The sequence below is a fragment of the Malus sylvestris genome, chromosome 13 (genome assembly GCF_916048215.2).
Source record: "Malus sylvestris chromosome 13, drMalSylv7.2, whole genome shotgun sequence".
Taxonomy (NCBI): domain Eukaryota; kingdom Viridiplantae; phylum Streptophyta; class Magnoliopsida; order Rosales; family Rosaceae; genus Malus; species Malus sylvestris.
Window position 1 is genome coordinate 6,220,970 of NC_062272.1, and position 26,796 is coordinate 6,247,765.

Genomic DNA, 26,796 nt, shown 5'->3' on the forward strand with positions numbered 1-26,796 from the left:
TTGCATGATAGAAAGAGGATTTAAGATTTTAGTGTTTAGGGTTTAGCAGCAGTCCTATAAAAAGGCCCATACTATGACATGTGAGTTCCCAGAAACAAAACCGTGAGAGTGTGATCGGGGCCTAAAACTGACAATATCGTACTACAGTGGAGTTGAGCTCGGGATCTGGTGGTGGCTCGGGCTGGGATGTGACAATTTGGTATCAGAGTCAATCCCTAGCCGGATGTGTGCCGACGAGGATGTCAGATCTGTAACGGGGGTGGATTGTAACATCCCACATCGTCTAGGGGAGTGGCTCATGTAAGCCTTATATGTATATTCCCATCTCTACCTAGCACGAGACCTTTTGGGAGCTTACTGTCTTCGGGTTCCATCGGAACTCCAAAGTTAAGCGAGTTCGCGAGAAAGCATTCCCATGATGGGTAACCCACTGGGAAGTTTTCGTCTGAGTTCCCAGAAACAAAACCGTGAGGGCATGGTCGGGGCTCAAAGCGGACAATATCGTGCTACGGTGGAGTCGAGCCCAGAATGTGATGGGGGCCCAGGCCGAGATGTGACAATTGTGCAGTCAAGAGCATGGGTAACATGGGTCTGAGTGCCATAGTCTGACCAGTTAGTTAGAGGCGTGGCTTAGAGTAGTCAGACCATGTGTAGCGTGGGTCTGATGGGACCTGAGTGGAGAGCGGTTGAATATGACGTGGAGAACCTACACGTACGCACTTCGAATTTTGTGGGGGTGGCATACCACATATGCCCATTAAGACTCAGTGTGTGCACTTTGGTTGGACCTTATGGGGGTGGCGAACCACATACTCCCATTAGAACTTTGTGTGGTTTACTCCGTTTCAATTGTATGGGGTGGCAGACCACATATGCCCATTAGGACTCCGCTTGGTGCACTCCAATCGGACCACATACTCCCATTATGACTCTAGTCAAGGGGCATGTTTAATATCCCTTTTAGTAACCATCCTGAGTCGAAGCAAATTGTCGTTGTATGGTTTGGGTCGCCTTACCCATATCGAAATGGTTGTTGGAGCGGATTGTCATCATATGGCCCGAACTGCGATAAATTTTTTATTGTGATCGGAATACGGATGGTACATCATGTGTTTTTATATAGGTGATGAAAATTTTTATTTTTTAATACGCACATCTCATTATTTATATAATAACACGTGGTGTATTGAAAAATCTTTTCCAAACTGCCCAAAGACGTGAAAAATATGGTCCACATGTTTCCTGTCGTAAACTATTATTTTAACTTTTTACCAAAAACTATTATTTTAACACATCATATCTATAAAAAAAAATACAAAATAGAAAATACCAAAAAAAATACAGCAATTCTCGTAATCTAGCTCTTGGCCTTTATCTCTCATGGGGTCCACATACCCAAGTGTAGGCACCGCCACCGTTCAGATTACTCCGTGATTGATCGAGTTCCGGAGCTGGTCCGGTATTACACGTGCATCACGTGGCCACTCTTTCTCCCATATTCCGTAGAAATCTTGGCAAAAGTGTTAAAAAAGGAAACAGCGAATTAGAAAAGCCACCAGATTCTTGGATCAGCTTCATAAATTCGACACCGGAATGAATATTCTTCTGATTACATATGCTCCGTAATCAATCGCTGTAAGTTAACCCATTTCTTCTAATTCCCTGCTTAATCTCTGAGCTTTGTTTACCGCGTTGGTTCTGTTAATTTCACGAACTTTTGGTTTTTCTGAAATTTGAGATGGGAATTCTCTAATTGTTCCGTTAATGTTTGATTGATGTCTCTGAAATTTGAGATGGGTTTTGTTTTTTCTTGATTGTGGTTAGTAAAGGTCTTGAATTTGCTGTAAATGTTAATGGAAATTGCAGATTTAAAGTTGTTTTTTTTTTATCAAATTGTTTTTAGCCACAAATTGTACTATCTGTGTTTCTGTGCGTACTAGCTTGGGATATAGAATGGCGGCCAAATGGTGTTAGGAATTTAATTGGTGGTTGGATTAAGTACTGATATTTAAATTAACAGGATCAAAAATGGAATTATTAATATATAATTCCATAGATTAGCCTGTTTTTAATTACTTTCTAGTTTTTGTTTAAACACTAGTCAGCCATAAGCAAACATAACAAAGTTAATGTTTGCTTCCTCGTATGCAAATCGAATAACATTCACGAAATTCATGAAAAATTTTCATAGAACTTGTGTTTCCAATTCCAAACAGTTGTCCTTTCAATGGGTGAGACAGAGGTGACCAAGACAAGCGTTAACATCGACAAGAACAAGAGAAATGGGCACCTCAAGCCCAAGGCCTTTGATCTGGCGTTTTCTAAAGCTTTGTTGCAGGTTCCTCACAGGCTGCAAAATTGCCTAAAGGTAAGTTATTTCACTAAAACTTGTGATTTGCTCATGGTTATTGATTTGATATTATAATTAACAGGCGCTTCGTGTTACAGTCGCAGCTCAAGAGACTAGCAAAGGATGATGGAGTGAAAAAGGTGAGCTCTGTTCCTAAAAAGGCTGCATCTTTGGAGGATGACCTCGAGAAGCAGTTGCAAGCATGGAGGGAAAATCCTTCTTGGGTTGATCAACCACCGTATATAAAGGTGAGAGATGTGCTTCCCTGTACCGAGTAACTTTCCTTCGGAATGGGAATAAATTGGCTTTATCCTTGTCGTAAACTTCTTGTGTGCCAAAATGTGATTGGTAATCAATGTCAAAAGAAAGAAGATTGATTCAATTTCTTATAATATATTTGTGAAGTCCCTTGGAAAGGAGAATTTCATATCAGTCAAGTCTCTACATGTATTGTCTTGGTCCCCTCTACACTAACGGTTCGGTTAAGTCCTTAAACATCACCTTCGTGCAGCATATGTTGGTTAAGAGAGAAATTCTAGGCAAGAAGCAGGCATGTTTTAGTGGTTGCAAATTCGTATACACCACATTCTCTTCGAAGGAGCATCTCAGGAGCTTATGGCTTCTCTGACTACCTACTAACTTTAAGTCACAAACTACTTTTACTCTTTGCAGGTCAGTGTACCAAAAGGTTCTCTTTGCAACCTGAGTGTAAGCGTCAATGTTGGTTTACCCCCAGACGCAGTATATAATATTGTAACTGACCCCGACAATAAGAGGGTTTTCAAAAATATTAAGGTAAGTGATACCATTCCTGTCCATATTCCTTTCAGATTTAACTAGGAACAACTTTCGGTTAGCAAGCTGGAGAGGCGTGGGCAGACATGCTTTTTGCTTTCTTCTTTTCCTATTCCATCATATAAAATTGTATTTGTTAATTTGACAAGTTAATTATCTGTCTCAGGAAGTGATATCAAGAAACGTTTTGGTTGATGAAGGTCATAGGCAGGTGGTTGATCTGGAGCAGGCAGCTATATGGAAGTTTCTTTGGTGGTCAGGGACCATTGCGGTTCGTGTTATAGTAGATCAAAACAGAAAAGACCACTCAGTAAGACTCGATCTTCTTCTTGATGTACTGTAACTTAAGAACTTTTTTTTGTCGCTTTTCCACATGTTCTTTGTTGACCCATCACATATTTAGGATCTCCAGTATGCTTTATATTTTGTCGGCAAATCATATCAATAGTTTAGAAACGGGATACTTTGGATGCGGTCCCTAATCCTTGACATTCTTTGATTAAAACCTTAATAGTATTCAAAGTTTGATCAAAGTTCCTTGACTTTGTACACCTCATTATATTACTATTAATATTTATATTTTTATAGTTTTGACAATAATTGTTTGATATTTTATGAGATTTATAATCGTATAAATTTAAAATCCCTCATTATAATACTATTAGAAACGGTTACAATAAAAAAATTCAAACATTTTGATTTAATAAATGGATAAAAACTATGTAAAAATAAGAAATAATAAATGGCAAAAGAATGTATCCATAGTGTTAAAAAAAATTGGTACATTTTACAAAAAAAATAGGTGCATTTCATATATAACAAAGTGGTACATTAATAAAGAAGAATGGGTACATTATAAATAAATTAGGGTACAGATAAATGATTAAAAAATTATGAGTACAAATGAATTTTTAAAAAATATAGGTGCTAAAAGAAATTAATACATGGGTACAAAATAAAACTAAAAAGAAAATACTACAAATTTTTTAAAAATGTTGCAAATTAAAAGTGGGTACAAACTAAAAATATAAATATATGATACAAAGTTTAGGCATAAAACATAAATATACCATATATAATTTTTCTATCATTGATTAAATATATAATGTCACGTGGCGGTATACACATGGGTACAAACACAAATAAAACTTTAAAAAATTGGGCACAAAAAGAAACTAATATATGGGTACAAATTAAAAATGAAAAGAAAATTGGTACAAATTAAAAAAATAGTTGCAATTAAAAATAGGTACAAACTAAAAATAAAAATATATGATAAAAAATTTAGTCATAAATATAAATATACTAATTGTAACATTTTTAACATGAAATGAATATATTTAAAAATAAAAATATTTTATTATTCAAATAATTAATGATGTTATTAATACCCAAGGACCTTGATAAAAAATTGAAAATGAATAGGATTTTAATCAATGGAGTAACAAAAAGAAGGATGCGAACCTAATTTTCCGGTTTAGAAACTCATGTTGTGTAATGTCATGGTAAAATTGGATCTCTAATTTCTGAAAATGCCATTTGCCAGATGAAGTTCAAGCAAGTCAAAACAGGGTTTATGGAGAAATTTGAAGGCTACTGGAGAGTCGAACCTCTTTTTGTCGATGAAAAAACCTGCTTTCCGTTTAAACCCAGGACATGGGCAGATTATAATTCTTGCACAGGAGGCAAAGGAAGGATTGGTTCAAGGGTGAGCTTGGAGCAACTGATCCAACCAACTATAGTTCCACCTCCACCGATTTCATGGTACCTAAGGGGAATCACCAGCAAGACTACTGAGATGCTGATAAACGACATGCTTGCGGAAGCTGCCAGATTACGAGGAGAATTAAATCCTGGAGAGTCCAATAAAGAGATTGAAATGTCTCAGGACGGGCAAGTACTTAGTCATGTTGATAATGTGTCTAACATCAAAGAAAGATGGGCCCTTCATAGGAGGAACGCAAAGCAATGCCATCGGAGGCTACCGCCCGTCAAATGATCGAATTCTGTTGAGTTAGTAAGCACTTATCTGTATTCCTTACTAATAGAAATTGATATGTAATAGATCCGTCAATATTTCATTTCGTTTTATCCATCAAGTGTAGCGGCCTTAGTGCCGTGTAGCAACTCCTCTCCCTTTCGATTTTTCGATGAGGGTGGAGGATGAGATCGAGGATGATTCAATCCCCATGTAATATGTTCTGATTGCCTGTCAGAAACTATTTGTTGTGTCTGCCTTGTAAGCTAAGTTAATGCTGTAATGACGTTGAAAGAAGCTGCTACACGGAAGATGTCTTTCACGCCAGTCCAATGTCTGCGTGTTGGTGCATTGCTGTATCTTGCCAAAAGATTAACAGCGAAGGAGATGTCGGGTCTAGTGCATTGAGCTAAGTACAATAAAGCGCCTATCGCACTTAGATAAGGAACTTCAGGCTCCAAAATCTCTTCATCATCCTCCTTCGGACGGAAGGGATCTCGCTTTGCATCTAGCGTACGAACGACCATAGGAGTACTCGAAGACTTCGCTTTATCCTCATTAAAACGGCGCAACACCTTCTGGGTGTAGTTCGATTGATGTACTAGGATTCCATCCGAACAATGCTCTATCTCGAGGCCGAGACAGTATCGAGTCTTACCTAGATCTTTCATCTCAAATTCCGACTTCAGGTGCGAAGCAGTTTTCGCGAGCTCTTCAGGAGTTCCGATGAGATTCATGTCATCGACATATACTGCAACAATCGCAAATCCGGAATGTGACTTCTTAATGAACACACAAGGGCATAGTTCGTTATTCACATATCCCTGACTAGTCAAATACTCACTTAAACGGTTATACCACATTCTTCCGGATTGTTTCAAACCGTATAGTGAACGCCTCAGCCGAATTGAGAGCGTGTTCCGGGGTTTGGAAATATTTGAACCAGTCAATGTAAGTCCTTCGGGAACTTTCATATAAATTTCCGTATCGAGATCCCCATAGAGATACGCGGTTACTACGTCCATCAGCTGCATATCCAGTTTTTCGGAAACTACCAAACTGATAAGGTATCGAAAAGTAATCATATCCATAACGGGTGAGTAAGTTTCGTCATATTCAATCCCGGGGCGTTGTGAGAAACCTTGTGCTACAAGACGAGCTTTGTAACGCACAATTTCGTTCTTCTCATTACGCTTCCGAACGAAAACCCACTTGTAGCCAACGGGCTTCACATGTGGAGGAGTAGGAACTACAGGTCCAAACACCTTACGTTTCGCAAGTGAATCAAGTTCGACTTGGATTGCTTGTTTCCAGTTTGACCAATCAACTCTACGTCGACATTCATCAACGGAACGCGGTTCAATGTCATCGCTCAACATGATCTCAGTAGCTACTGCAAATGCTAATGCATCGTCGACAATCATCTCATTTCTACGCCACACATCATCTAAGCTAGCATAATAGACCGAAATCTCACGATTCTCGGGAGGAGGATTCGTCTCTTCAAGGACGCTTCCATAATCTAGAATTTCCTCATGAGTTGGGTAAAATGAGTAAGCGATAGTCGGATTCACGGTAGGCTCTTCAGGACCTTGTGCCGTGGTTTTCCTCTTCCGGGGGTGTGAATCCTTTGAACCAAGAGGTCTGCCACGCTTTTGTGTAGGGGCAGATGATTGGCTAGCCGCTAATGTACGTGGATCACCAGAATTGGCGTCCCGGGCTTCCAGGAGGGTAGTCCGTCGTACATTTGGTACATCCATCTTTGCAGGCGTATTCGCAGCTGGAATATGTGATCTTGTCACGCGCGCTAGATCGGTGAAAGCATCTGGCATGCTCTGAGCTATGCTCTGGAGATCTAATATGCGCTGCACTTCAGCTTCAGACTGAGCGGTGCGGGGATCTAAATGAGACAAAGTGGGAGTCGTCCACGATAATTCGCGTCGTTCATTAGGAACGTTGACGTTCTTATCTCCCCCTAACGACGGGAAGACTGTCTCATAGAAGTGACAATCCGCGAAACGAGCGGTAAACAGATCGCCTGTCAAAGGTTCTAAGTAACGAATAATCGAAGGAGAATCATATCCGACATAGATTCCCATCCTTCGCTGAGGCCCCATTTTTGTACGTAAGGGCGGCGAGATCGGCACATAGACCGCACAACCAAAAACGCGCAGATGCGATATGTCGGGTTCGCATCCGGTGACCAACTGAAGGGCACTAAATGGTTGTGTCGCAACAGGCCTCAGGCGGACCAACTTTGCTGCGTGCAATATTGCATGGCCCCAAGCAGCGATCGGGAGCTTGGTACGTATGACCAACGATCGAGCAATCATTTGTAAACGCTTAATGAAAGCCTCTGCCAGGCCGTTCTGGGTGTGAACATGGGGTACATGATGTTCAACTTCAACCCCAACCGACATGCAATAGTCATCAAAAGTTTTAGATGTGAATTCTCCAGCATTATCCAATCGAATAGATTTGATCGGATAATCAGGGTGGTGAGCCCTGAGCTTGATAACCTGAGCCAACAGTTTGGAGAATGCAGCGTTCCTTGTGGACAACAAGCACACGTGTGACCAACGTGTAGAAGCGTCAACCAAAACCATAAAATATCTAAATGGTCCGCAGGGAGGTTGAATCGGTCCACAAATGTCCCCCTGAATCCGTTGTAGAAAAATGGGAGGATTCGAACGAATCTTGTCATAAGAAGGCTTAGTAATAAGCTTTCCCATAGAACATGTTTGACATGCAATTTCATGGATCGAACCTAAGCTTCGGGTTAGTGGATGCCCGTGTGAAGTTTTGAGGATACGGCGCATCGCTATTCGTCTAGGATGTCCCAAACGATCATGCCAAAGTGTAATTTCGTGCGCGGTCCCTGTGGTAGGGCCGGCCACATAGTGGCATTCTATGGGGCGTATGGTCGTAGTATATAGACCACTCGGGTTACGCTCCATCTTCTCTAGAATACGCTTCTGGCCATATTCGTAGGAAGTTACGCACAGAAATTCAACTCCGTTTTCTACGTGGGTTTCAGCGTGGTAATTGTTATCTCTAATGTCCTTGAAACTTAGTAACGTTCTTCCGGAACGTGGAGAATAGAGTGCCTCAGCAATGGTCAAGATTGTACCATTGGACAACATTATACGTGCCTTACCGTATCCTTCGATCAGGTTGGATGGGCCTGAGAGGGTTGTCAGAGGTGCATTCTTAGGTACGAAGTTAGTGAAATAGATGCGTTCACGCAAAACAGTATGCGTGGTTGCACTATCTGCCAGACAACTAACTTTCCCACTAGTCATACCTAGAATGAAAAATTAATTTGAATCGGTCACATGCATAAAAGTTTATAAAAACAAGTATCAATTCAAAATAATTTCATTTATTCAAGGAAAAAACTGAATATCCAAAATAAATCGCCAACTAATAATCCAAAACATAAAGGAAAATTGTTCAAAAATCAACCAAAAAACAAGGTGGGGTTCGGCCACAAGGTGGAATTCGGCCCCAATTGTCTTATTTGAACTGAAAAATAAGTCTATGTCTAAGATTCTAATCTTCCATAGGAGTGGTATCCTCCTGAAAATCAGAAACTTCCATCTTTGTAGTCTCCGGTTCGTCCACTTGCAGGAAGTTTGATTCAAACTTCGTACGACGAGAATGATATGCATCCACAACCTTCTTGGGAGCACGGCAAATACGGGACCAATGGTCATTGGAACCACAACGATAGCACATATCGTCATTCATTGTGGCAGGTGCTTTGCCCTTATTCTTGAAGTTCGGGGCCTTGGGAGCGAGGTTTGGGCGCTTCTGGGCTTTGTTTCCTCCCTTGGATGGGCCTTGGCTCTGTTGACCTTGGTGGGATGGCTTCTGGCCGTCCTTACCAGGCCTCTTTTGGCGTTTTGGGTGCTGATTAGTGCTATAATGTGCTTCAGGCACAGCAGTAGCCCCAATAGGTCGAGCTTGATGATTCTTCATCAACAGCTGGTTCTACTTTTCAGCAAGAAGTAAAACAGAGATCAAATCCGAGAACTTAGTGAACTTCTGAGCTCTATATTGTTGCTGCAGGACAATATTAGAAGCAGAGAAGGTCGAGTAGGTCTTCTCCAGGAGATCCTCTTCAGTCAAAGTTTCATTGCAAAACTTGAGAAGTGATCGGATTCGACAAACTTCAGAATTATATTCATTCACAGACTTAAAGTCTTGGAAGCGCAAGTGCTGCCAGTCGTGTCTTGCTTCAGGCAAGAATATGTCCTTTTGGTGATCGAAACGATCAGCCAAAGCGACCCATAATGCACGTGGATCCTCCTCAGCAAGGTACTCAGTTTGTAGAGCGTCATGGATATGTCTTCGGATGAAGATCATAGCAGTGGCTTTTTCAGCTTCGCCAACAGGTTTATCTGTTGCTTCTTCAATAGCAGGACGCAAGTTCTTTGCAGTGAGGTGGAGCTTCACATCTTGAACCCACTTGAGGTAGTTCCTTCCAGAAACCTCCAAAGCGGTGAAGTCGAGTTTGTTCAAGTTCGACATGTTCCTATCACAAAATAGATGGACAAGATGTGGTTAGTGTAATGGAGAAAAATCAATCCATTCACATAGGAGTAGAACATACAGGTTCTAATAGACATGTATTGGTTTAATTTTGCATGAAAAACTTCGGGTTTTCATGGGTGATATATTTAAGTGAAAACTTCGGGTTTTCAAACAAGGCATGTTTATAAGAAACTTCGGGTTTCAAAGTAATTATGAACTTCAGGTTCATATATTCCTGCAGGCAAACACAAATATATATGCAAACAAATATGCAAAGAATATATGCAGAAATATTGTATAATGATAAGTGAATTAATTTATTTTTGGTCTTCGGGGCCAAATTAAAGTGTGGGTGAAAATATAAAAACCCATATTTAAAAAAAAATATTAAATAATAAAATCTCGGGGCCTAAAAGTATAAGCCAAGAACCCTCGGGTGGGATGACAGGGCCACGGGGTGAGAAGAGGGGAATGGGCTGCTGTGTGCAGCCCTAAAAAATTTTTTTCGTTTTTTTGTTTTTTTTTTTTGTTTTTTTTTTTTTTGTATTCAATTATATTATATGCATGTATAATTTTAATGAATCACATATTTACGTTGATGCATATGCAAATAATAGTTTCAATGCATGTACATATGTAGGATTCAATTCATGACAAATATCAAATTCACATAATTGTAGCAATTTTGATTATGAAGCATACACAATTTATGTAGAATCTAAAATACGTAAAACGTAAAGTTGGGTCATGCATCATGGTGAATGTTCATGCTATCAGGGCTTGCAAAATATCGAGTTAAAAACCGTTGTTTAGAAAGAACCTGATTGCGTGATGATATAGATGAACTGGTTTGATGCAGAAAAATTATTTCTTCAATTTCGGCTTTCATCTTCAAGCTTGTATCACGTTCAACATAAGAAGAAAAATAAATTGAATCAATAACAATATATGAATTCAATAAAATCAAGATTTAATCAATTAAAAATAATTGAAACGTAATACTCCCCTGATTGTAGACGAATAAATTCTCTTTAAATTCTTCTAAGCACAGCGTGAAGAGCGTGCTGATAACGTGTTGTGGTCTATTTTATCTGACAGAGGGACTAGGGCCGGCGGCAGAGAGAGAGAGGAGAGAGATGTGTGTTTGTAGAATTGTAGGGGAATGTGTGTGTTGTTATCCCTCCTACATTGTGCCTTTATTTATAGTAGTAAAGGGAGAGAAGATATTCCTTCTTCTCCAAGTAATACAAGTTGTAATAGGAAAGGATAACTAGAATCAAATCTTATCTAGGATTTACACAATCATACTTAAACTAGGAATGTTTACAACAAAAATATAAATATATGATACAAAGTTTAGGCATAAAACATAAATATATCATATGTAATTTTTCTATTATTGATTAAATATACAATGTCACGTGACGGTATACACATGGGTACAAACACAAATAAAACTTTAAAAAATTAGGCACAAAAAGAAACTAATATATAGGTACAAATTAAAAATGAAAAGAAAATTGGTACAAATTAAAAAATATTTGCAATTAAAAATAGGTACAAACTAAAAATAAAAATATATGATAAAAAATTTAGTCATAAATATAAATATACTAATTGTAACATTTTTAACATTAAATGAATATATTTAAAAATAAAAATATTTTATTATTCAAATAATTAATGATGTTATTAATACCAAGGACCTTGATAAAAAATTGAAAATGAATAGGATTTTAATCAATGGAGTAACAAAAAGAAGGATGCGAACCTAATTTTCCGGTTTAGAAACTCATGTTCTGTAATGTCATGGTAAAATTGGATCTCTAATTTCTGAAAATGCCATTTGCCAGATGAAGTTCAAGCAAGTCAAAACAGGGTTTATGGAGAAATTTGAAGGCTACTGGAGAGTCGAACCTCTTTTTGTCGATGAAAAAACCTGCTTTCCGTTTAAACCCAGGACATGGGCAGATTATAATTCTTGCACAGGAGGCAAAGGAAGGATTGGTTCAAGGGTGAGCTTGGAGCAACTGATCCAACCAACTATAGTTCCACCTCCACCGATTTCATGGTACCTAAGGGGAATCACCAGCAAGACTACTGAGATGCTGATAAACGACATGCTTGCGGAAGCTGCCAGATTACGAGGAGAATTAAATCCTGGAGAGTCCAATAAAGAGATTGAAATGTCTCAGGACGGGCAAGTACTTAGTCATGTTGATAATGTGTCTAACATCAAAGAAAGATGGGCCCTTCATAGGAGGAACGCAAAGCAATGCCATCGGAGGCTACCGCCCGTCAAATGATCGAATTCTGTTGAGTTAGTAAGCACTTATCTGTATTCCTTACTAATAGAAATTGATATGTAATAGATCCGTCAATATTTCATTTCGTTTTATCCATCAAGTGTAGCGGCCTTAGTGCCGTGTAGCAACTCCTCTCCCTTTCGATTTTTCGATGAGGGTGGAGGATGAGATCGAGGATGATTCAATCCCCATGTAATATGTTCTGATTGCCTGTCAGAAACTATTTGTTGTGTCTGCCTTGTAAGCTAAGTTAATGCTGTAATGACGTTGAAAGAAGCTGCTATAAATTACACTACACACGTTTTTGTGATCATTGCTTGTGAGGGGTGGACCAAAAAGTGCTTAAACCTAAACCCTACCATAAGCATTTTTGACTATTTTGAAGTGGTTTTACCCCTTCCTAAGCATCACCAAACATGCCCAAAAAAAAGACGATATAAGTTTTTTTTTTCCTTCAATATACTCGGTATTTTCTACACTAAATGAATATTAAACACAAAAAACTAAAATGTAATAACAGTCGAGAATCCATTCAACGATGTGCAGTTACAGTATTTTGACAAGATACAAAACCTAGACGGATAGTCACAATTCAAAATCAATCGTGTGAAGTTACATTGTGTGTTACTATAAAGTTTTCCTCTTTCTCCATCTGAATTTCTCTTTTTAGTTTTGAATACATGTGCTAGTGGTTTATCCACAATGTTACATAAGCTACGCAAGTTTCAAGCCTTTGAACTCCACAGAATGCAGACAGGCAACCAAGAATTGCCTCTACATTCTTACATCCAAGCCCCGGGGGCGAAGGCAACGCGAATTACTTTGAGAGGTAGACACTGCAGTCTATACTTTGGTTTTCATTCAATTCCCCGTTTGGTGGATCATCACCCGCTGGGGATTGTTGCACTGACTGATGGACTTTCAAGTCATCAAAACCATGCTTTTCATAGCTCATGAATGAACCCAATGCTCCAAGAAATCCTTCGTGTTTTAAGAACATTGCTTTTGCTTCACCTTTAGACCTGCAAATAAGGATCAAATGGATGAATATTTTACCCCAAAACCACGAAGAAAGACGGATGAGTAAAAGAAAACCAAATCAGGCACAGAGCATGACATCCGTCAAATTTTACATTTTGAAGATTGTTTTGACATAATTTATACTTCAATTCTCAGCATGAATCATTACTGACGCATGAAAAGGGACATTAAATTCAGGCTTACCAGAAATGAACGCCAACAGCAATCGTGTCCATGGTGTAAGCATGACCCCGAATAAAAAATCCGGCAAAAATTATTCGCTTGAGCCCGAATCTCAGTGCATTCAAGTATGAGATCTGGAGAGAAGAAAAAAATATGAAACAATATGATCGGCATGTTAACAAAAATAGTTTCAATCTGGTGGTAAAGGTTGCGACAGAATCAAATAGTTTAAGAAATTTGATCCGTTGCAAGTGAGACGGGTTTCTTTCGCCACGGCTTACCTGTCCAATATTATTTGAAATCATTCTTAAGAGGGACCGAGAAATATCTTCAGGTTTGTAATCTTTCAGCTCCTTATCGTCAGAAATTACCTTGCTGAAGCTAGAAGCAATGGCTGTTGATATAAGACCAATCTGTAATTGTCAGAAAAATTACATTGCAGTTAATAAGCGTGAGACGAAAGCTAATGGAAACCAGGATCCCCTCATCATTGTTTAATTTAGGAACTCTTTTAATTTTGCATACAGAAATACGACCAGAACATGTCCAACATCCTATGTCGAAAGAGGGACGTGTCTATCATGAATATGCGTACCTTTGTATAGTCCATTCCACCATAGATGTCCCCGACAAGCATGTCTATCACTCTATTATTTCCCTGATGACTTAACTCGAGCAACTCGTCAAAACTGAGACACAGTTGCAGCTTTGGTTACTAAGTGAAAATCATATAACGAGAATATCAATAGCTTTGCACTTAAGCAAAAGACAAACGTACTTCTTGCACTTTGTTAAAAGCTTCCCCAAACCCCAAAAGGTTCCACCACCAACACTGGTTCCACTTACTCGCTCAAACTTACCAGGTCCATCTACCTATCCAAGCGCAAGCATAGGACAATATGTCATGCCTTAAAAAGGTTAAACATATGAAACTATTACAGTAAATAATGCATCAGCTTTGACGAGAATACCTTGATCATACTGACACCAGAGCCAATATTGACAAGCAGATAAGGATATAGATCATCATGGTCAATCTTCACAAATTCTCTCTGACCATCCATGTATGTGAATGCTTCGCGTTGAACCGCCTACTTAAATAACAATGAAAACGTCAATGCTATTCTCAGGCAAGAAAGCAAACAAGACAGAAATATCTCTATAAACAGAAGCTGAATTTTGCAAGTTCCACATTTCATGACTCATTCCCTTTGCTTTTCCTTCTGAAAGAAAACAGAGAGTATTTCCTCTCATCTGAGCTCGCTATTGCTCATCCCAATTCCCAACCCACACATTCTATGGATTACATGACATGACTTAAGAAACACACCAACTTGTGTATACCAATCTATGTAAGTGGTATTAGGATCCCACCTTGAGCAGAAAATTTGATCCGGCCACAAGACAGTCCATTTCATCTGCCTTGTCAAGAGAAATCCCAAGCTTTTCTTTGAAGAGATCTGGGAACTTGTATGCCCCACCGCCTGTGGCCTGCTCACCATTGTCACGAGTCAATAAATTAGCTTGCATATGGAACAAGTACATGCCATAAACAGTCATAATAGTATGGCCAAGCTAAACACCTGTTTTTACCTTGATAACGCACTTCGCGCTCCCAGAAGCTCCGTGTTGTTGGGAGCCTGAAATCATCTACAACCATAAGCAATGACCCAAAACCAGCAAACGATAAGTACAACTACGAACAAGCAGCTATATTCAAGGCATATATTATCTTCTTTCGTATTTCACTTTCAGAAGTTCAAATCTTCCGTAACTAAAAATTTTCGCAGTCAGAAAATATGGGTACCATTATTCAAGCTGAAGTACTTCATTTACCAATAAAAATGGTAGTTTCAACTTTCAATCCAAGATTTCAACATGAACATTTAGTTGAGCGAAACAAGGTTAAATAATCTCAATTAGTGAAAAAAATGAATCTTCCCATTTCCCAAGTTGGATTGAAACGAGATGAGATACGAATGAATCAGGAGATGCAAAGCAAAGCAAATACTTAAACATTTAAGCATACCAGTAAGGAGAAGTTGCTTGGACCGAATGAAGTCTATGCAGTCATTGATTTTCTCAGTTTCAAACTTTGCAAAATGGAGCTTCCCTTCAAGAACATGGCGCCCTCTATCGCCATTAGAAGCTGCTAAACTCTCATTCGAAGAAGAAGAAGAAGAAGAGTCGACACTGTTCGTTGAGAAATACACCAACTTTATCAAAGAACCTGCCAAAGGGCAAAACAAATACAAAAACAATCGAAAAATCATGAGACTTTGAGCAATTGACCTCCAAAAATAAAAAACCAGGTTATGATCGAGGAGAGTGAATTGCCTCCAATATCGAGAGCAAGGTGGGAAATTTGAGCTTCCGAATTGGTGGGTTTTGAAATCTCTGTAAGTTTAGTGCTCCCAGTTTCCATTTGGGCGGCTTTCTCTTTTGATTTGATCTTTTTTTTGGAATCAAATTGTAGAGTTGCCCCTCTGTAGTCTGCAATGCACCTAACGCATTATATAAATTACTTTTTATTCAGGGTGGGGATATTCGATTCGATGACTTAAGATTTATCGAGAGATCACTCAGTTCAATATTAACCTTTGACTTTCAAAGGGAAGAAGGTAGCATCCTCTTCCCCCATTGGGTCATCCGTCGAAGGTTGTCTTGTAAGTTGTAATTTTGCGGGGAACTAAACGCTGTTCGGAACAACTTTGTTGGGTCTTCTTCATTTATAAGTAAGAGGTTTTAGACTTATTCTTAACAAAGATGAATTTTAACCATATTATAATTAGTTCATTGTGAGGCTTAGAACACATCTCTCTCCCTTAATATATATAATATCGTTTGTTTATAAAAAATAAAAAAACTTAAAATTTGAGTTTTAAACCTCCAAAGCTTCTCTAATTATTGGACTAAAAAATGTTTTAAATTAAAACTTATTTTTGGGTCAAATTTAGCTTGGAAAATGAGCCAATGATAGTGGTTGAGACTCAGTGCGAGGACCCAGTTGATGATGTTGTCGGCCTCTTGTGAAAAGACTAACAGCCCATGTGGTTGAACTGTTGGTTGATCAAATGGTCTATATTATTATTTTTTTAAATCAAATTTATCAATATGTTAAATCCAAGTTGAGCTCGAATATGAACAAATCTAACTGTAAAAAAAATAAATCTAACGACCCAAAATTAAATGCAACGATTAAAACAATTATAAAAAGTTATTTAAATAAAATTCACCCAAAAATCCTATTAATACATATGTATTTGTTCAAATATCCACAGAAATTTTCTTTCGTCTTACAACCCTATAAAAAAATTGAAATGGTCACCAACTCACCATTAAAGTATAGGTTTGGAGAAATTGATTCAAAGCAGTAACAACTTGTACTAAAAATGTGATAAATAAGTAGCAACTAGTCCAACTCTCATTCTTATCTTGTGACATATAATTGGATATAAGTCAATAGTTTGTTCAGTTGCTTGTTTTCCCACCAAATACTGTTACAATGATTGTCAACTGCTTTCCTCCTACCAAATTATTCTTCACTGCTTTCCACCAATTTGTTTGTCTTCGCCGACTCTACAAAACATTATCATAAAATCATGTGATTTTGTTTTGGATTTCTACTAAATAAGTAAGAGAGCAAATTATAGGCAGCAAAGGTCGACGAACTATGAGATATTATATGTTAGGTCTTATCCAAATTTATGTCGGTCTTATTAAATCCCACATGGTCTTATCTAGTATGAAAGTTGTCACCCTCTTGCAAATTAACTTTGCAATCTAGGTAGTGGGGAATGCAGAAATCCTATCATATTTCACCGCATTGGTTCATGAAAAAGAGAGGAGTTACTTGATCAGCTTCAATTGGTTTTTTTTTTTCTTCCCACAATGTTGCAATAGAATGGTTGAAAATGGGGATGTTCCTGGTTCTAGATATGTAAATGTTTTTCTAGCGAATGAATGGAACCCTTTACCTTTTGCAGCCTCAAATCTTGAACGTTTACAGTCAGGGCTTGAAGATTATGTTTTTACATTAAGAAACAAATGCATGGAGATTTCATATATGCCACAGAAATTGAAAGTTCCTTTTGTGAGTCTTGACACTTGAACTCTTGTAACTTGTAAGGGAGCATCTCAAGCTTGGTAGTGGAGTTGCATGCTCTGCAGAAAGCCGGAGTACTTGTCCGTGGACATGTAGCTCGAAAACTGAGGTTTGTTTCATCACTTACATTCCGCTGCTTTTCAATTCCCTTTACTATATTGGAACCCTAAAGTATGTAGCAGAGTCATCTGTGAGTGTGAGTTTGAGTCTGCAGATGCTTAAAAATCTTGTGATTATCCAGCAATTATGTAGTTATGTGACAAAATCCATTGTTTTGTTCGTCTTTTGTTTTCGTGTGTTTGCTTGTATTCATCTTTCCATGTGCTTGCTTTTCCTCTTTAAAGTTTAAGCCATATATTATACTTTAAAGATTTCTCACCTTGCTGTCCCTCATGCATGCCGTCACAACTCGTCAACTTTAAAGTTTCAACTTTCAAGGGTTAATTATTTGTTTAGTATACCGACATACTATGTAATCGGTGTGTATTAATCATCTCTTGCGTTTGTGCTGTTTTCACATTAACACGATATGATGATCCCTAACTTCAAATCACTGGCCCACCCATAAATCTACAGCTGAGCAAAAAAACCAATGTATGTCGACTATCTGGTGGGGTCTTGGTACCACGGTCTAGTGCCGTTGTAAGACTGCCACGTGTATAGCTAGACAATTGTCTCTATACATTAAAAAAGGTGCCTATTAGTTGGAATGGAGTGCCAATTGGATGAAGTTGGACTGTGCCGCTGTGGTATTGTAAGCGAGTCGAGTTGTCCAAGTTTTGAACCGAGTCATATTTCAGTTCAGAACTACTTTGAATTGGGTTGAATCGGTTGACCATGAGCCTTATCCCAAATTGCATTTGGGTATAGGGGCTGTTGCTTGGAAGTCGCATGCATGGAGTCAACTCATTGTGTGGAGAAATTCGGAGGTTCAGCATCTGGATCACGTGTTCATGAACTTAAAATACAAAATTAGAACACCACATACATCACCCCTCCTAATTTGTCATGCTAATTCTATCCCACTTTAACCCCACCCTCCCTCTCACATCAACCCCAATCCAGTTTCTTTATACCCAAGAACTTCCCCATTGTGAGAATTATACAGCAGTCCTCAACCAGCATTTCTCGAAGAAAAAGTGGTGACATTCGCCGAAAAAATTGATGTAGATCAAATGCACAAAGAACATGCATGTATATATATTTTTAGTACGTATTATTGAGCTCTCAAATACATTAATTCACTTATGTGTATGTGATTTTTCTATGAACTCTCACGACCAAGAAAACAAGGCCTATCAGAAGCCACTTAATTAAAAAGGAGTATATATATAATAGAAGTATGAGACCAAAAAAAAAGGACGGATCATTGATCACACAATTAACTTCTGAATAATAATTAGTCACTCAAGATTGTATTATAGATCAAGCAGCAGATGGAGCAGGAAGGTATGGAATGGTTGGCTCCGGCAGGGAAACCATGATCGACAGCGGCTTTGAGAAAGTTTCTTCCTCCGCAGTTACTGGGTTTTCAGCCTTGAAATCCAGGGACTCGTCGTTGTAAATTTCCCACCATTTGGCCACTAAGACCTTGATATCCTCTCTGTCCATGTTAGCTTCCTTGCCAGTATACCTCCATGGTTTTGATCCCTATAATTAAGAAGAAACAATTCATTAAGAGTGATTAATTAAATTAAATACGCGTAATCAATCTGTTAAATAGTACTTACTGCAGCACAGTAGTGAACCACGTTTACTTGATCAAGCTGCACGTTCTCTGGGTGGCGCCAAAGATTGGCTAGAACTAGGTTGTATATATTTGGTATGGGTTTGTAAGTCTTTTGGAAGAACATGTTCAAGAAATCCTGTAAAACAAACAAAAAGATTTTATTAATCTCAATTCACAGTGAAATTATTATGTCACAAGGCAGAAACAACCCCACATAAATTTCGCTCAGTTAATTTGAAAATAATCAAAATTTCCAATCAACTTTCCTGTTCTGCAAAAGGGGTGGGTGGGACAACTTGCAGTGTCTGAAGAAGGCTGTTGTAAGTCAAGCGGCTAGGCTCGAACACAAACATTCCGGCGTTGAAGTACAGTGGAGGAGGAGAGCCCATGTCCGCAGGCCATGAAACCTTGTCAGGGCACTGCTGGCAATACCCAATTTTGTGTTGAGGTGAGTGACTCCAAGTTTTCTCACAGAAGCAGTCCATCACAGCGTAGAAGTAGCCATTAGGCGTGGCAAACAGGTGATCTATGTTCTCATACACTTGGATATCCGCATCCAAATATATCATTTTGCTGTACTCCTCAAACTGCATATATATAAGTTCCATATACTCAAATATATACTGATGCCATGTATACATATTTATTGTAACCATAAGAAATGCATGTGCGCATATTTTGTTCACCAGACAGTCTGATATTATGTTGTACGACAATTGATTTAAATCATTGGCAGACTAATTTCATTCGACAGTTTGACAACATATTAGATGTTTATACGTTATCATGATAAATATCAATATATGGTATGGTTTTACATACTTACATTCCAAATACGGAGCTTCGAGTAGTTGATGACATAGTAGGCCATTGCAAACTTGATCTGGTTCTCAGGAGGATAAATAGGTTCGATCTCTTGGACAATACAGCCCTGAGACCGTAATATCTCACGGTGCTCCTCCGGCACGTCCGGCAATATTGCAACCACAAGAGAGTATTCACTCTTCACTTTGCGTAGGCCCTTAGCCAAACCCACAACCCCTTTGACATAATCAGCATCACCGGCTAAAAATGTCACAAAGGCCCTCTTGGAGTAGCCTGTAGTAGTACTGTTGCTGGTTGCCTGCAACACATCAGCTGGAACTTCTGGTGGTGCCATTGCCTTGATTTTTTGTGCTGAATAGTAGTAAAGGGAAGATGTTGGGGTGATTTGGAAAGTTGCAGAGAGTGGTTTGATGAAAATTATTAGGTTGGTGTGTTGAGAAATGAGGAGTGTGGGGAAAGTAAATTTGTTACACTGATGAAGCCACCCTACTAACCTTTGTTCCTGAGTTGCAATCTTGCCCCTTTGGATGCTTTAAATAAACAAATGAGGACTAAATGCATGTCAGATGAATCCAAATGAAACCCAAATGCAAAGTTCCAATTTTATTTTTATTTTTATTTTTATTTTTATAAATAATGTTCTATTGGGGTTTATGATGGTATTGGAGAGAAATAAAAAAACAAGAATGAATGAATGAACAATGTTTGTTGTTCAAACCCACCATTCATCTAAATTGGGTAGCCTTATCATCAAGAATCAAGATGGACGGCTGAGATTAATGGGAGGTAATAAGGTCATGGTCAATAGAAAACACAGGAGGCTCCATTTAGGCGGTGTATTCAATTGAGAATTTGAGATACTTTAATAGATTTATAAATCTATGGATTTTTATGGAGTTTAATTGATTTGTAGAGATTCCATTTAAAATTTTGATTCAATTCCCTCGAAATCTCATGGGGAGATGTGAGATTTGTGGATGCTTAGAATATACTACGAAATCTCTTCAATTCCCTCTAATTCCTCAACTTTCTCAAATTCTTTCAAATCATTTTCTAATTGAATACACCTGGAATGTTATAAACTTATTTAAAATCCTAATTGAATACATTTGGATTTTTAAGGATTTTAATAAACTATCTTAAAATTCTAATTGAATATACCTTAATTTCAGAGAATCACTTAAAATCTTAATTAAATATCCCTAAATTCATTAAAAGAATTAAAATTCCTTAGAAGCACTTGTAATGGGGGATATGTAATAGGCATCAAGTGGGAATCATTTTCCGTTGTGGAAATATATTTAAGAAAGTTAGCATCAAAGGGTGTAGTCGGCTGAAGTGGGGTCTTTGATAGAGAAATGATCATTTTTAGAGGTCGATGCCAAATTAAGGAGAAAATTTGGCTAAGGGTTTTTGTCCACGTCATTTAGGCGACTATTTTCATATAATCATGGCATGCGATTCTTGTATTTTGATTTCATCTGACTTTGTCACAAATGAGAGTTAACAAGACTATTGAATTTCCTTTTAGAATATAGAGAGGTTTATTTTTAGGCTCAAACTCAATCACATCCATTAGCTTCTAAAACATGATTAATACTACATACATGAGTTTAGCATATATATTTGAATATTTCTCTATGTAGTACAGATGAATTTAGTGTATTTATTAAAAAAAACCATAATTAATACAAAGCTTACCCTAAACCCTAAACCCTAAACTTTATCATTGAATTAATCAAGGAAAAATCAGATGTGGGTTTTCATTTTGATGAGAAAGTTTAACTATAATTATAAAGATTGACTAGCTTAATGATTGGGAAGATTATTGATTAATTGACCTCTGGCATATTCCTCTATACCAACAATGAGAAAGGAAGGAAAATACAAATAAAATGATGGAGAAAATATGTTGAGACCATGCATTAGCATGTGTGATGACAAGAATTAATAACAAGATTCTCAACGTCTATGAATTTGAAGATAATCGATGGACAATGAAGTTCAAAAAAGTTTTGTTTATATATGATCCATGCACCCAAACAAATTACCAAAGTTGTATTTTTGTCTGTATTAGTTAAATAAACCCTAATTTTTATGTTATTAGGAAGGTTTTTTATAAAATAAAAAATAAAAAGAAGAGAGAGAGAGAGAGAGTGGTATATGCATGCACTTGTTCATTAAGAGTCAGTCCTCAAGCAAAGTATTTGGTATTAATCGTGACTGATAAGAATTAGGGTTAGCTTTATTTCCCCTTTTTCTTTTGTGCTTTTACTGCAGATTCCAGCACCCTGTAAAATTTTGTTTCCCGCGGCTTTCTCACTTGCATATTATAAATATCTTGAAAGACGTATGTGGTTTTTCAAATACCACACAAATCTCATCCAACAACGAATTCTCGAGGAGGCAGCAGATACATAAAAGTTTTCCTTCGTTGAGAATGTTGCCGACGTCATTAGAAATTCCACAATATTATTGACGTTTCAATAAACATATGTCAAGTCAAGAGAAATAAACATAATGATATGGACGATACTACAACTACCATATACTTCGAATCATATTGTGTAAATCATAAAATATGATAATTGTGATTATATTTCTTGTTTAAATCATTAAAGAATGTATTCAACCATCAATCACCACATTATATATGTAGCCTATAAAGTATGGTTTACAAACATGGTCTTCCTGACATTTTCCTAAGTGTATATATTAATGGTTGATATGATGCTGTGTGGTTGGTCGAGACAAGTTAGGTTAAGCTTAATTGAGAAAAAGTTTGTAATATATAACATGAAAAACGTTACAAGAAAGCAACGCTTGCTTATCTGATAGAGAACGATCATCTCTTCCTTTGATTAATTACTTACAATTACATATGTAAAGCTGATCTTATCTATGAATAAAAATGCACAAAGTATCTGGTGAATCACACACACACACACACACATAAACGAAAAGATCATTCAAAGTAGATCACTTACACCTCAAAGTGGAACCATATCATCTCCAGGAATTGCGCAGAGCAGATGATTAGGCCCTATATACTATGCCTTAAAGAAAAAGAGAAAGAAAAAGAAAAGGGAGAGTACTCCTTGTTTCATCGATCTTCCTCAACAATCTTGCTCAATGTTAGTTTGTAAAGGGCTCCTTAGTTCTGTAGGTTGCAGCAGTGTTTAACCATGGCAAAGAAGTGCATACCCGAAATTTTGTCCATGAAAACTTTATTAAAACAACAATTATGTCAAAGAAAATCAGCGTTTAGCCATCTCGTTGTTATCCTCGAAACGACATATTATGGGTCCAAATTGGACACCAAGGCTCCAACTTGTGAAAATTGAAAATATGTTATTTCGGCTTCACCTATCATAGCAGTTGTATAATCTTATCAAAGATTTAGGGTTGGAGGAGTACTAGATCGAAGAGTAATTTGACGCTCACACATGACAAAAGCCGCAGGTAGGAGATATTCTTCGGTCTGGATACCGGACCAGCTAGCTTGTTTTTGTATGCATCTGCATGCATGCATAACTACTGCAGATGCCAATAATATTTATCCATCCATCCATGCTTGCTTTCCGAAACCGCATGTTATATTTCAATTTTAATTTAAGTCAATCAACAATTTTCACTTTAAGGAGAGATAAGTCGAGAGTAATTTTGATTTTATTTGAAAAGAAATCAAATTAATTATTAACCTATGTTTAAAGTTAAAGTGACTAATGCCCTATTTGATGAAATGCATAATTATTTATTGATCTAACCCGAATTTCTTATTAAAAAATTCACACATGAAAATGTGAAAATGTCATCTCCAAAAGAAGGTTCCAAGGCAGAGATGGTGTTAGTGGCGTGGGCATATTTGCATGGAGAGGCATGCCTTGCAACTTTTTGACTGCCGAAAATTGAGAGAAATCCGATATTTTGATTCTCTAGTCTTTTTACAATAATGTGGATATTCATGCACAAAATTACAAACTAATAAAACTGTTTTGTCGTTAAGTGGGGGATATTTCATATTTGTGTACGACTTTCACCCGTCTCTAAGTTGTGACAAAAAAGGGGATTTTATTAGGATCCTTATCTCTCTGTCTCCGGAGGGTCCCAAACCTCAGAGGCTGGTAATCAATGGAACCCTCCAATTAGATCTGGTAATTTCTTACACGATTTGTTGACACAACAAGTAAAGGTCGTACCCAGTGTACAAGACTCCCGCTTTACGTAGGGTCTGGGAGAGGTGAGTGTCGGCTAGCCTTACCCCCATTTATGGAGAGGCTGCTCCCAAGTCTCGAACCCAACAAGTAAACGATACAAAAATAATGGATTTCGGGTCAATACGATAACTAATCGGATTATTATCAGGTCATATGATAATAACCCGTTAATAACGGGTCCTTAACAGGTTTACACGAGAGTGACACGCGGTAACCTGTTTTGACACGATAAGAAAAAAAGTTATTTTGATGATTTTAATTTTTTAAACTACTAAAAAAAACTTACTATAAAATACAATAGATATAATGAATATGTATATATTGTTTATTAATTATTATTCTATATAAATTTTAAAATTGAACTTTTATTTATTTATTTATTTTTATAGTATATTATAGGCAAAGATTGTGTCACAGCCCGTCCCGGGATTTTATATTTGGGGACGTGAAATGACGGATTTACCCTTAGCGGGTATTAAGGTATGTGTGTGTGACGTTATTTGGATTAACTTTATATAAGTTTTGGATTAAAATTATTGGTTTGTAAAATATTGTGTGGTTAGGGATTAAATGGATGGTGAGGATTTGGTGTTGGACCACCTACACTCCCTGCTCCTCTTCCCCATATCACTCTCTCTCTCTTTCCTCACGATTCTCTCACTCTCTCTCACTCTCTCTCACCCATAAGCGTACGGACATCACCAAAACCCTCCAAAACTCCGTGGATCGAAGCAAACAAGGTAAGATTCTTTATCCTTGTGATGTTCTGAGTTGATTGGTACTAATTTTAGGAAGTGAAACCCTCGGAATTGTCGTGAAACCCTAACCCCGAAAATGTGCACTGTTCATGCACACGTGAAATGTTGCATTTCAGGGAATTCTAAGCTTATAGTGAGCTTAGTGAGGTCCCAAGGAAGCTCGGAGTGCTTCGTTTGAAGGTTTTGGACGTCGGGATCACTAGGTTCGAGTTTGGCCGGTTTTTCTTGGATTTTCCCGGTGAGATTTAGTTGTTTTTAGAGCTTTAAAGTAGTATATCGTGAATCTACATGTTTGGGGCTTCATTTTGATATAAAATTCAAAGAAATCGGTTGAGAAACAAAGGAGAACAAGCATTTTTAAAACTCGCCGGAATCCGGCCACCGGAAAAACCAGTCCGGCGACTGGCTGAGGAAGACGATGTGCGTGGGGGCGCGTGGACCCGTGCCACCCACGGCGCGTGGGGGCGCGTGGCAAGCCTAAAAATTTTTCTAAAAATTTCTCGACGTCCGTGACGTCGAGTAGGTCGATGTGGTATATTCATATACCCAAATTGAGCACCGTGTATGAGAAGTTATTTCGAATTGTCGGTTATGTGTTTAAATTAACGTTTTTATAGTTGTTTCGCATATAGGTGACACCTATCCCGAGGACGAGCGCATCCAGGGACGTCACGGGGGTTACGACCCATCGACTTACCAGTGAGTGGGCAGTTTTGTTTTCGTATTACCTATATACTACTGTTTTTCCCAGAAAATGCATTTATATGAAAATATGTTTTTAAATGCCACGCATGCAATTGTTGAGATGTTTGAACTGATAATTGATGCATATATATGTGAATTGACGTTGTGGACGCACATGTGAGTATCAAGTGAGTTTATATGGTTTATATGAATGAATGATGATGTGATTGCGTTGTGAGCTCATAAACTGCACCTTTGGTATTAGTGCTTATAGTATTCACCACACCGCACGCTCGCCTTGGATCTAAGTAGGTGGATGTCGTACAGACCACTAGAGGTGGTTCCGACATGCCAGTCGTACAGACCATTAGAGGGGTTCCGACTAGTGGGTGACTTTAGATTATGTGCACAAATGATTGATGAGAGAAGCACTAGAGCGTATTATTTCACCATCTTAGTCGTACAGACTACTATAGGTAGTTCCGACTTATGTGCAGTGTAGTGCCGTACAGGTCACAGTTGGTGACTCCGGCTGGATAGGATATTGAGCTATAGAATCAGCCGTACATGACCACTGTAGGGTCTCCGGTTGATTTATTATTTCACCTGAGTTATATTGATGCATTCATATTATATTTTGGCATGGCATGACATATTCTTTCTGAGATGTTATGTTGATAGATGGTGAGCTGAGTTTTGATGATATATGTATATATATGTTTATATTCTATTTTTCTGGGAAAGTATACAGGTTTTACGGTGATGGGTTAGAAACGTTTTAAATGAAATGTTTTTGGAAAATCTTTGGTTTTACTGACCCACTCATCTTTGTTTTGCGCCCCTCTAGGTTCTAGTTAGCAGTTGGTGGCTCTCGAGGTCTTTTTCGGCATTCTGACAGACGTACTGCATGTAGGACTCACCTGTGGGTGTTGCACTTTTAATTATGGTCCTACTTGACTGCACTTGATACCTACGCTCTGAACTCGTGTGTTTTACTTTATAATTCCCTCTTTTTATACTAGTAGGTTGTTACTGCTAGTGGTTGTTTTAAATTCCTTCATATTTCTGTTATATCTTGCTTCCGTGTCGCACTTTTGGCTACGTCACGCTCACGTGACGGCCAGCACGCCTTGATTCTAGAATCGGGGTGTGTCAGATTGAGATTAAAAATCATAAAACACATTAAAAATAAAATTATCAAGTAATTTAAAAATACCAAACACATTAAAAAAATTATAATAATTAATTTACATATGCAAAAAATATGCAAACGCTCGTAGTTGCATCCTCTACACTTTGAGGATAGGTAT

The 26,796-nt window shown here is 37.9% G+C and overlaps 3 protein-coding genes and 1 long non-coding RNA gene across 8 annotated transcripts; 2 read left to right on the forward strand and 2 right to left on the reverse strand.

Moving 5' to 3' along the window:
- Positions 1-1,467: 1,467 nt before the first annotated feature.
- Positions 1,468-12,278, forward strand: LOC126596530 (uncharacterized). Of its 2 annotated transcripts, none has more exons than XM_050263151.1 (6): positions 1,468-1,635; positions 2,217-2,368; positions 2,449-2,598; positions 3,023-3,145; positions 3,312-3,455; positions 11,513-12,278. In XM_050263151.1, the coding sequence occupies exons 2-6, from the start codon at positions 2,228-2,230 to the stop codon at positions 11,963-11,965; spliced, it is 1,011 nt and encodes a 336-aa protein (XP_050119108.1). In that variant the 5' UTR covers positions 1,468-1,635; positions 2,217-2,227; the 3' UTR covers positions 11,966-12,278. The 2 variants fall into 2 exon arrangements, with proteins under 2 accessions (XP_050119108.1, XP_050119107.1); XM_050263150.1 differs by lacking the exon at positions 11,513-12,278 and adding an exon at positions 4,692-5,420.
- Positions 12,279-12,469: 191 nt separating this feature from the next.
- Positions 12,470-15,719, reverse strand: LOC126596528 (pantothenate kinase 1-like). Of its 4 annotated transcripts, none has more exons than XM_050263145.1 (10): positions 15,506-15,719; positions 15,180-15,398; positions 14,762-14,808; positions 14,543-14,659; positions 14,140-14,259; positions 13,947-14,041; positions 13,764-13,857; positions 13,450-13,581; positions 13,190-13,302; positions 12,470-12,987 (listed from the first exon to the last, which is right to left on the reverse strand). In XM_050263145.1, exons 1-10 carry the CDS (start codon positions 15,591-15,593, stop codon positions 12,783-12,785), a joined length of 1,230 nt encoding a protein of 409 aa, XP_050119102.1. In that variant the 5' UTR covers positions 15,594-15,719; the 3' UTR covers positions 12,470-12,782. The 4 variants fall into 4 exon arrangements, with proteins under 4 accessions (XP_050119102.1, XP_050119103.1, XP_050119104.1 ...); XM_050263146.1 differs by having other exon boundaries at positions 15,198-15,398; positions 15,506-15,717; XM_050263147.1 differs by lacking the exon at positions 15,506-15,719 and having other exon boundaries at positions 14,762-14,818; positions 15,198-15,332.
- Positions 15,720-18,440: 2,721 nt separating this feature from the next.
- On the reverse strand, positions 18,441-20,350 carry LOC126596529 (galactinol synthase 1-like). Its single transcript, XM_050263149.1, has 4 exons — positions 19,829-20,350; positions 19,267-19,589; positions 19,004-19,136; positions 18,441-18,923 (listed from the first exon to the last, which is right to left on the reverse strand). Exons 1-4 carry the CDS (start codon positions 20,159-20,161, stop codon positions 18,699-18,701), a joined length of 1,014 nt encoding a protein of 337 aa, XP_050119106.1. The 5' UTR covers positions 20,162-20,350; the 3' UTR covers positions 18,441-18,698.
- A 4,369-nt stretch (positions 20,351-24,719) lies between these two features.
- On the forward strand, positions 24,720-26,503 carry LOC126596538 (uncharacterized). Its single transcript, XR_007613986.1, has 3 exons — positions 24,720-25,040; positions 25,435-25,501; positions 26,334-26,503. It is a non-coding gene; the product is annotated as an uncharacterized LOC126596538 (long non-coding RNA).
- The last annotated feature ends 293 nt before the right edge of the window (positions 26,504-26,796 follow it).

Coding starts and splice junctions, on each gene's coding strand:
- LOC126596528 (XM_050263145.1), bottom strand. CDS start 15,593: ATGGAAACTGGGAGCACTAAACTTACAGAGATTTCAAAACCCACCAAT. Junction 13,858..13,946: donor CTTTTAACAAAGTGCAAGAA/GTACGTTTGTCT, acceptor ACTGTGTCTCAG/TTTTGACGAGTTGCTCGAGT. Junction 13,303..13,449: donor TTTCAAATAATATTGGACAG/GTAAGCCGTGGC, acceptor TCTTCTCTCCAG/ATCTCATACTTGAATGCACT.
- LOC126596530 (XM_050263151.1), top strand. CDS start 2,228: ATGGGTGAGACAGAGGTGACCAAGACAAGCGTTAACATCGACAAGAAC. Junction 2,369..2,448: donor GGCTGCAAAATTGCCTAAAG/GTAAGTTATTTC, acceptor TTCGTGTTACAG/TCGCAGCTCAAGAGACTAGC. Junction 3,146..3,311: donor GGGTTTTCAAAAATATTAAG/GTAAGTGATACC, acceptor TATCTGTCTCAG/GAAGTGATATCAAGAAACGT.
- LOC126596529 (XM_050263149.1), bottom strand. CDS start 20,161: ATGGCACCACCAGAAGTTCCAGCTGATGTGTTGCAGGCAACCAGCAAC. Junction 19,590..19,828: donor CGAAGCTCCGTATTTGGAAT/GTAAGTATGTAA, acceptor ATATATATGCAG/TTTGAGGAGTACAGCAAAAT. Junction 18,924..19,003: donor TGGTTCACTACTGTGCTGCA/GTAAGTACTATT, acceptor TCTTAATTATAG/GGATCAAAACCATGGAGGTA.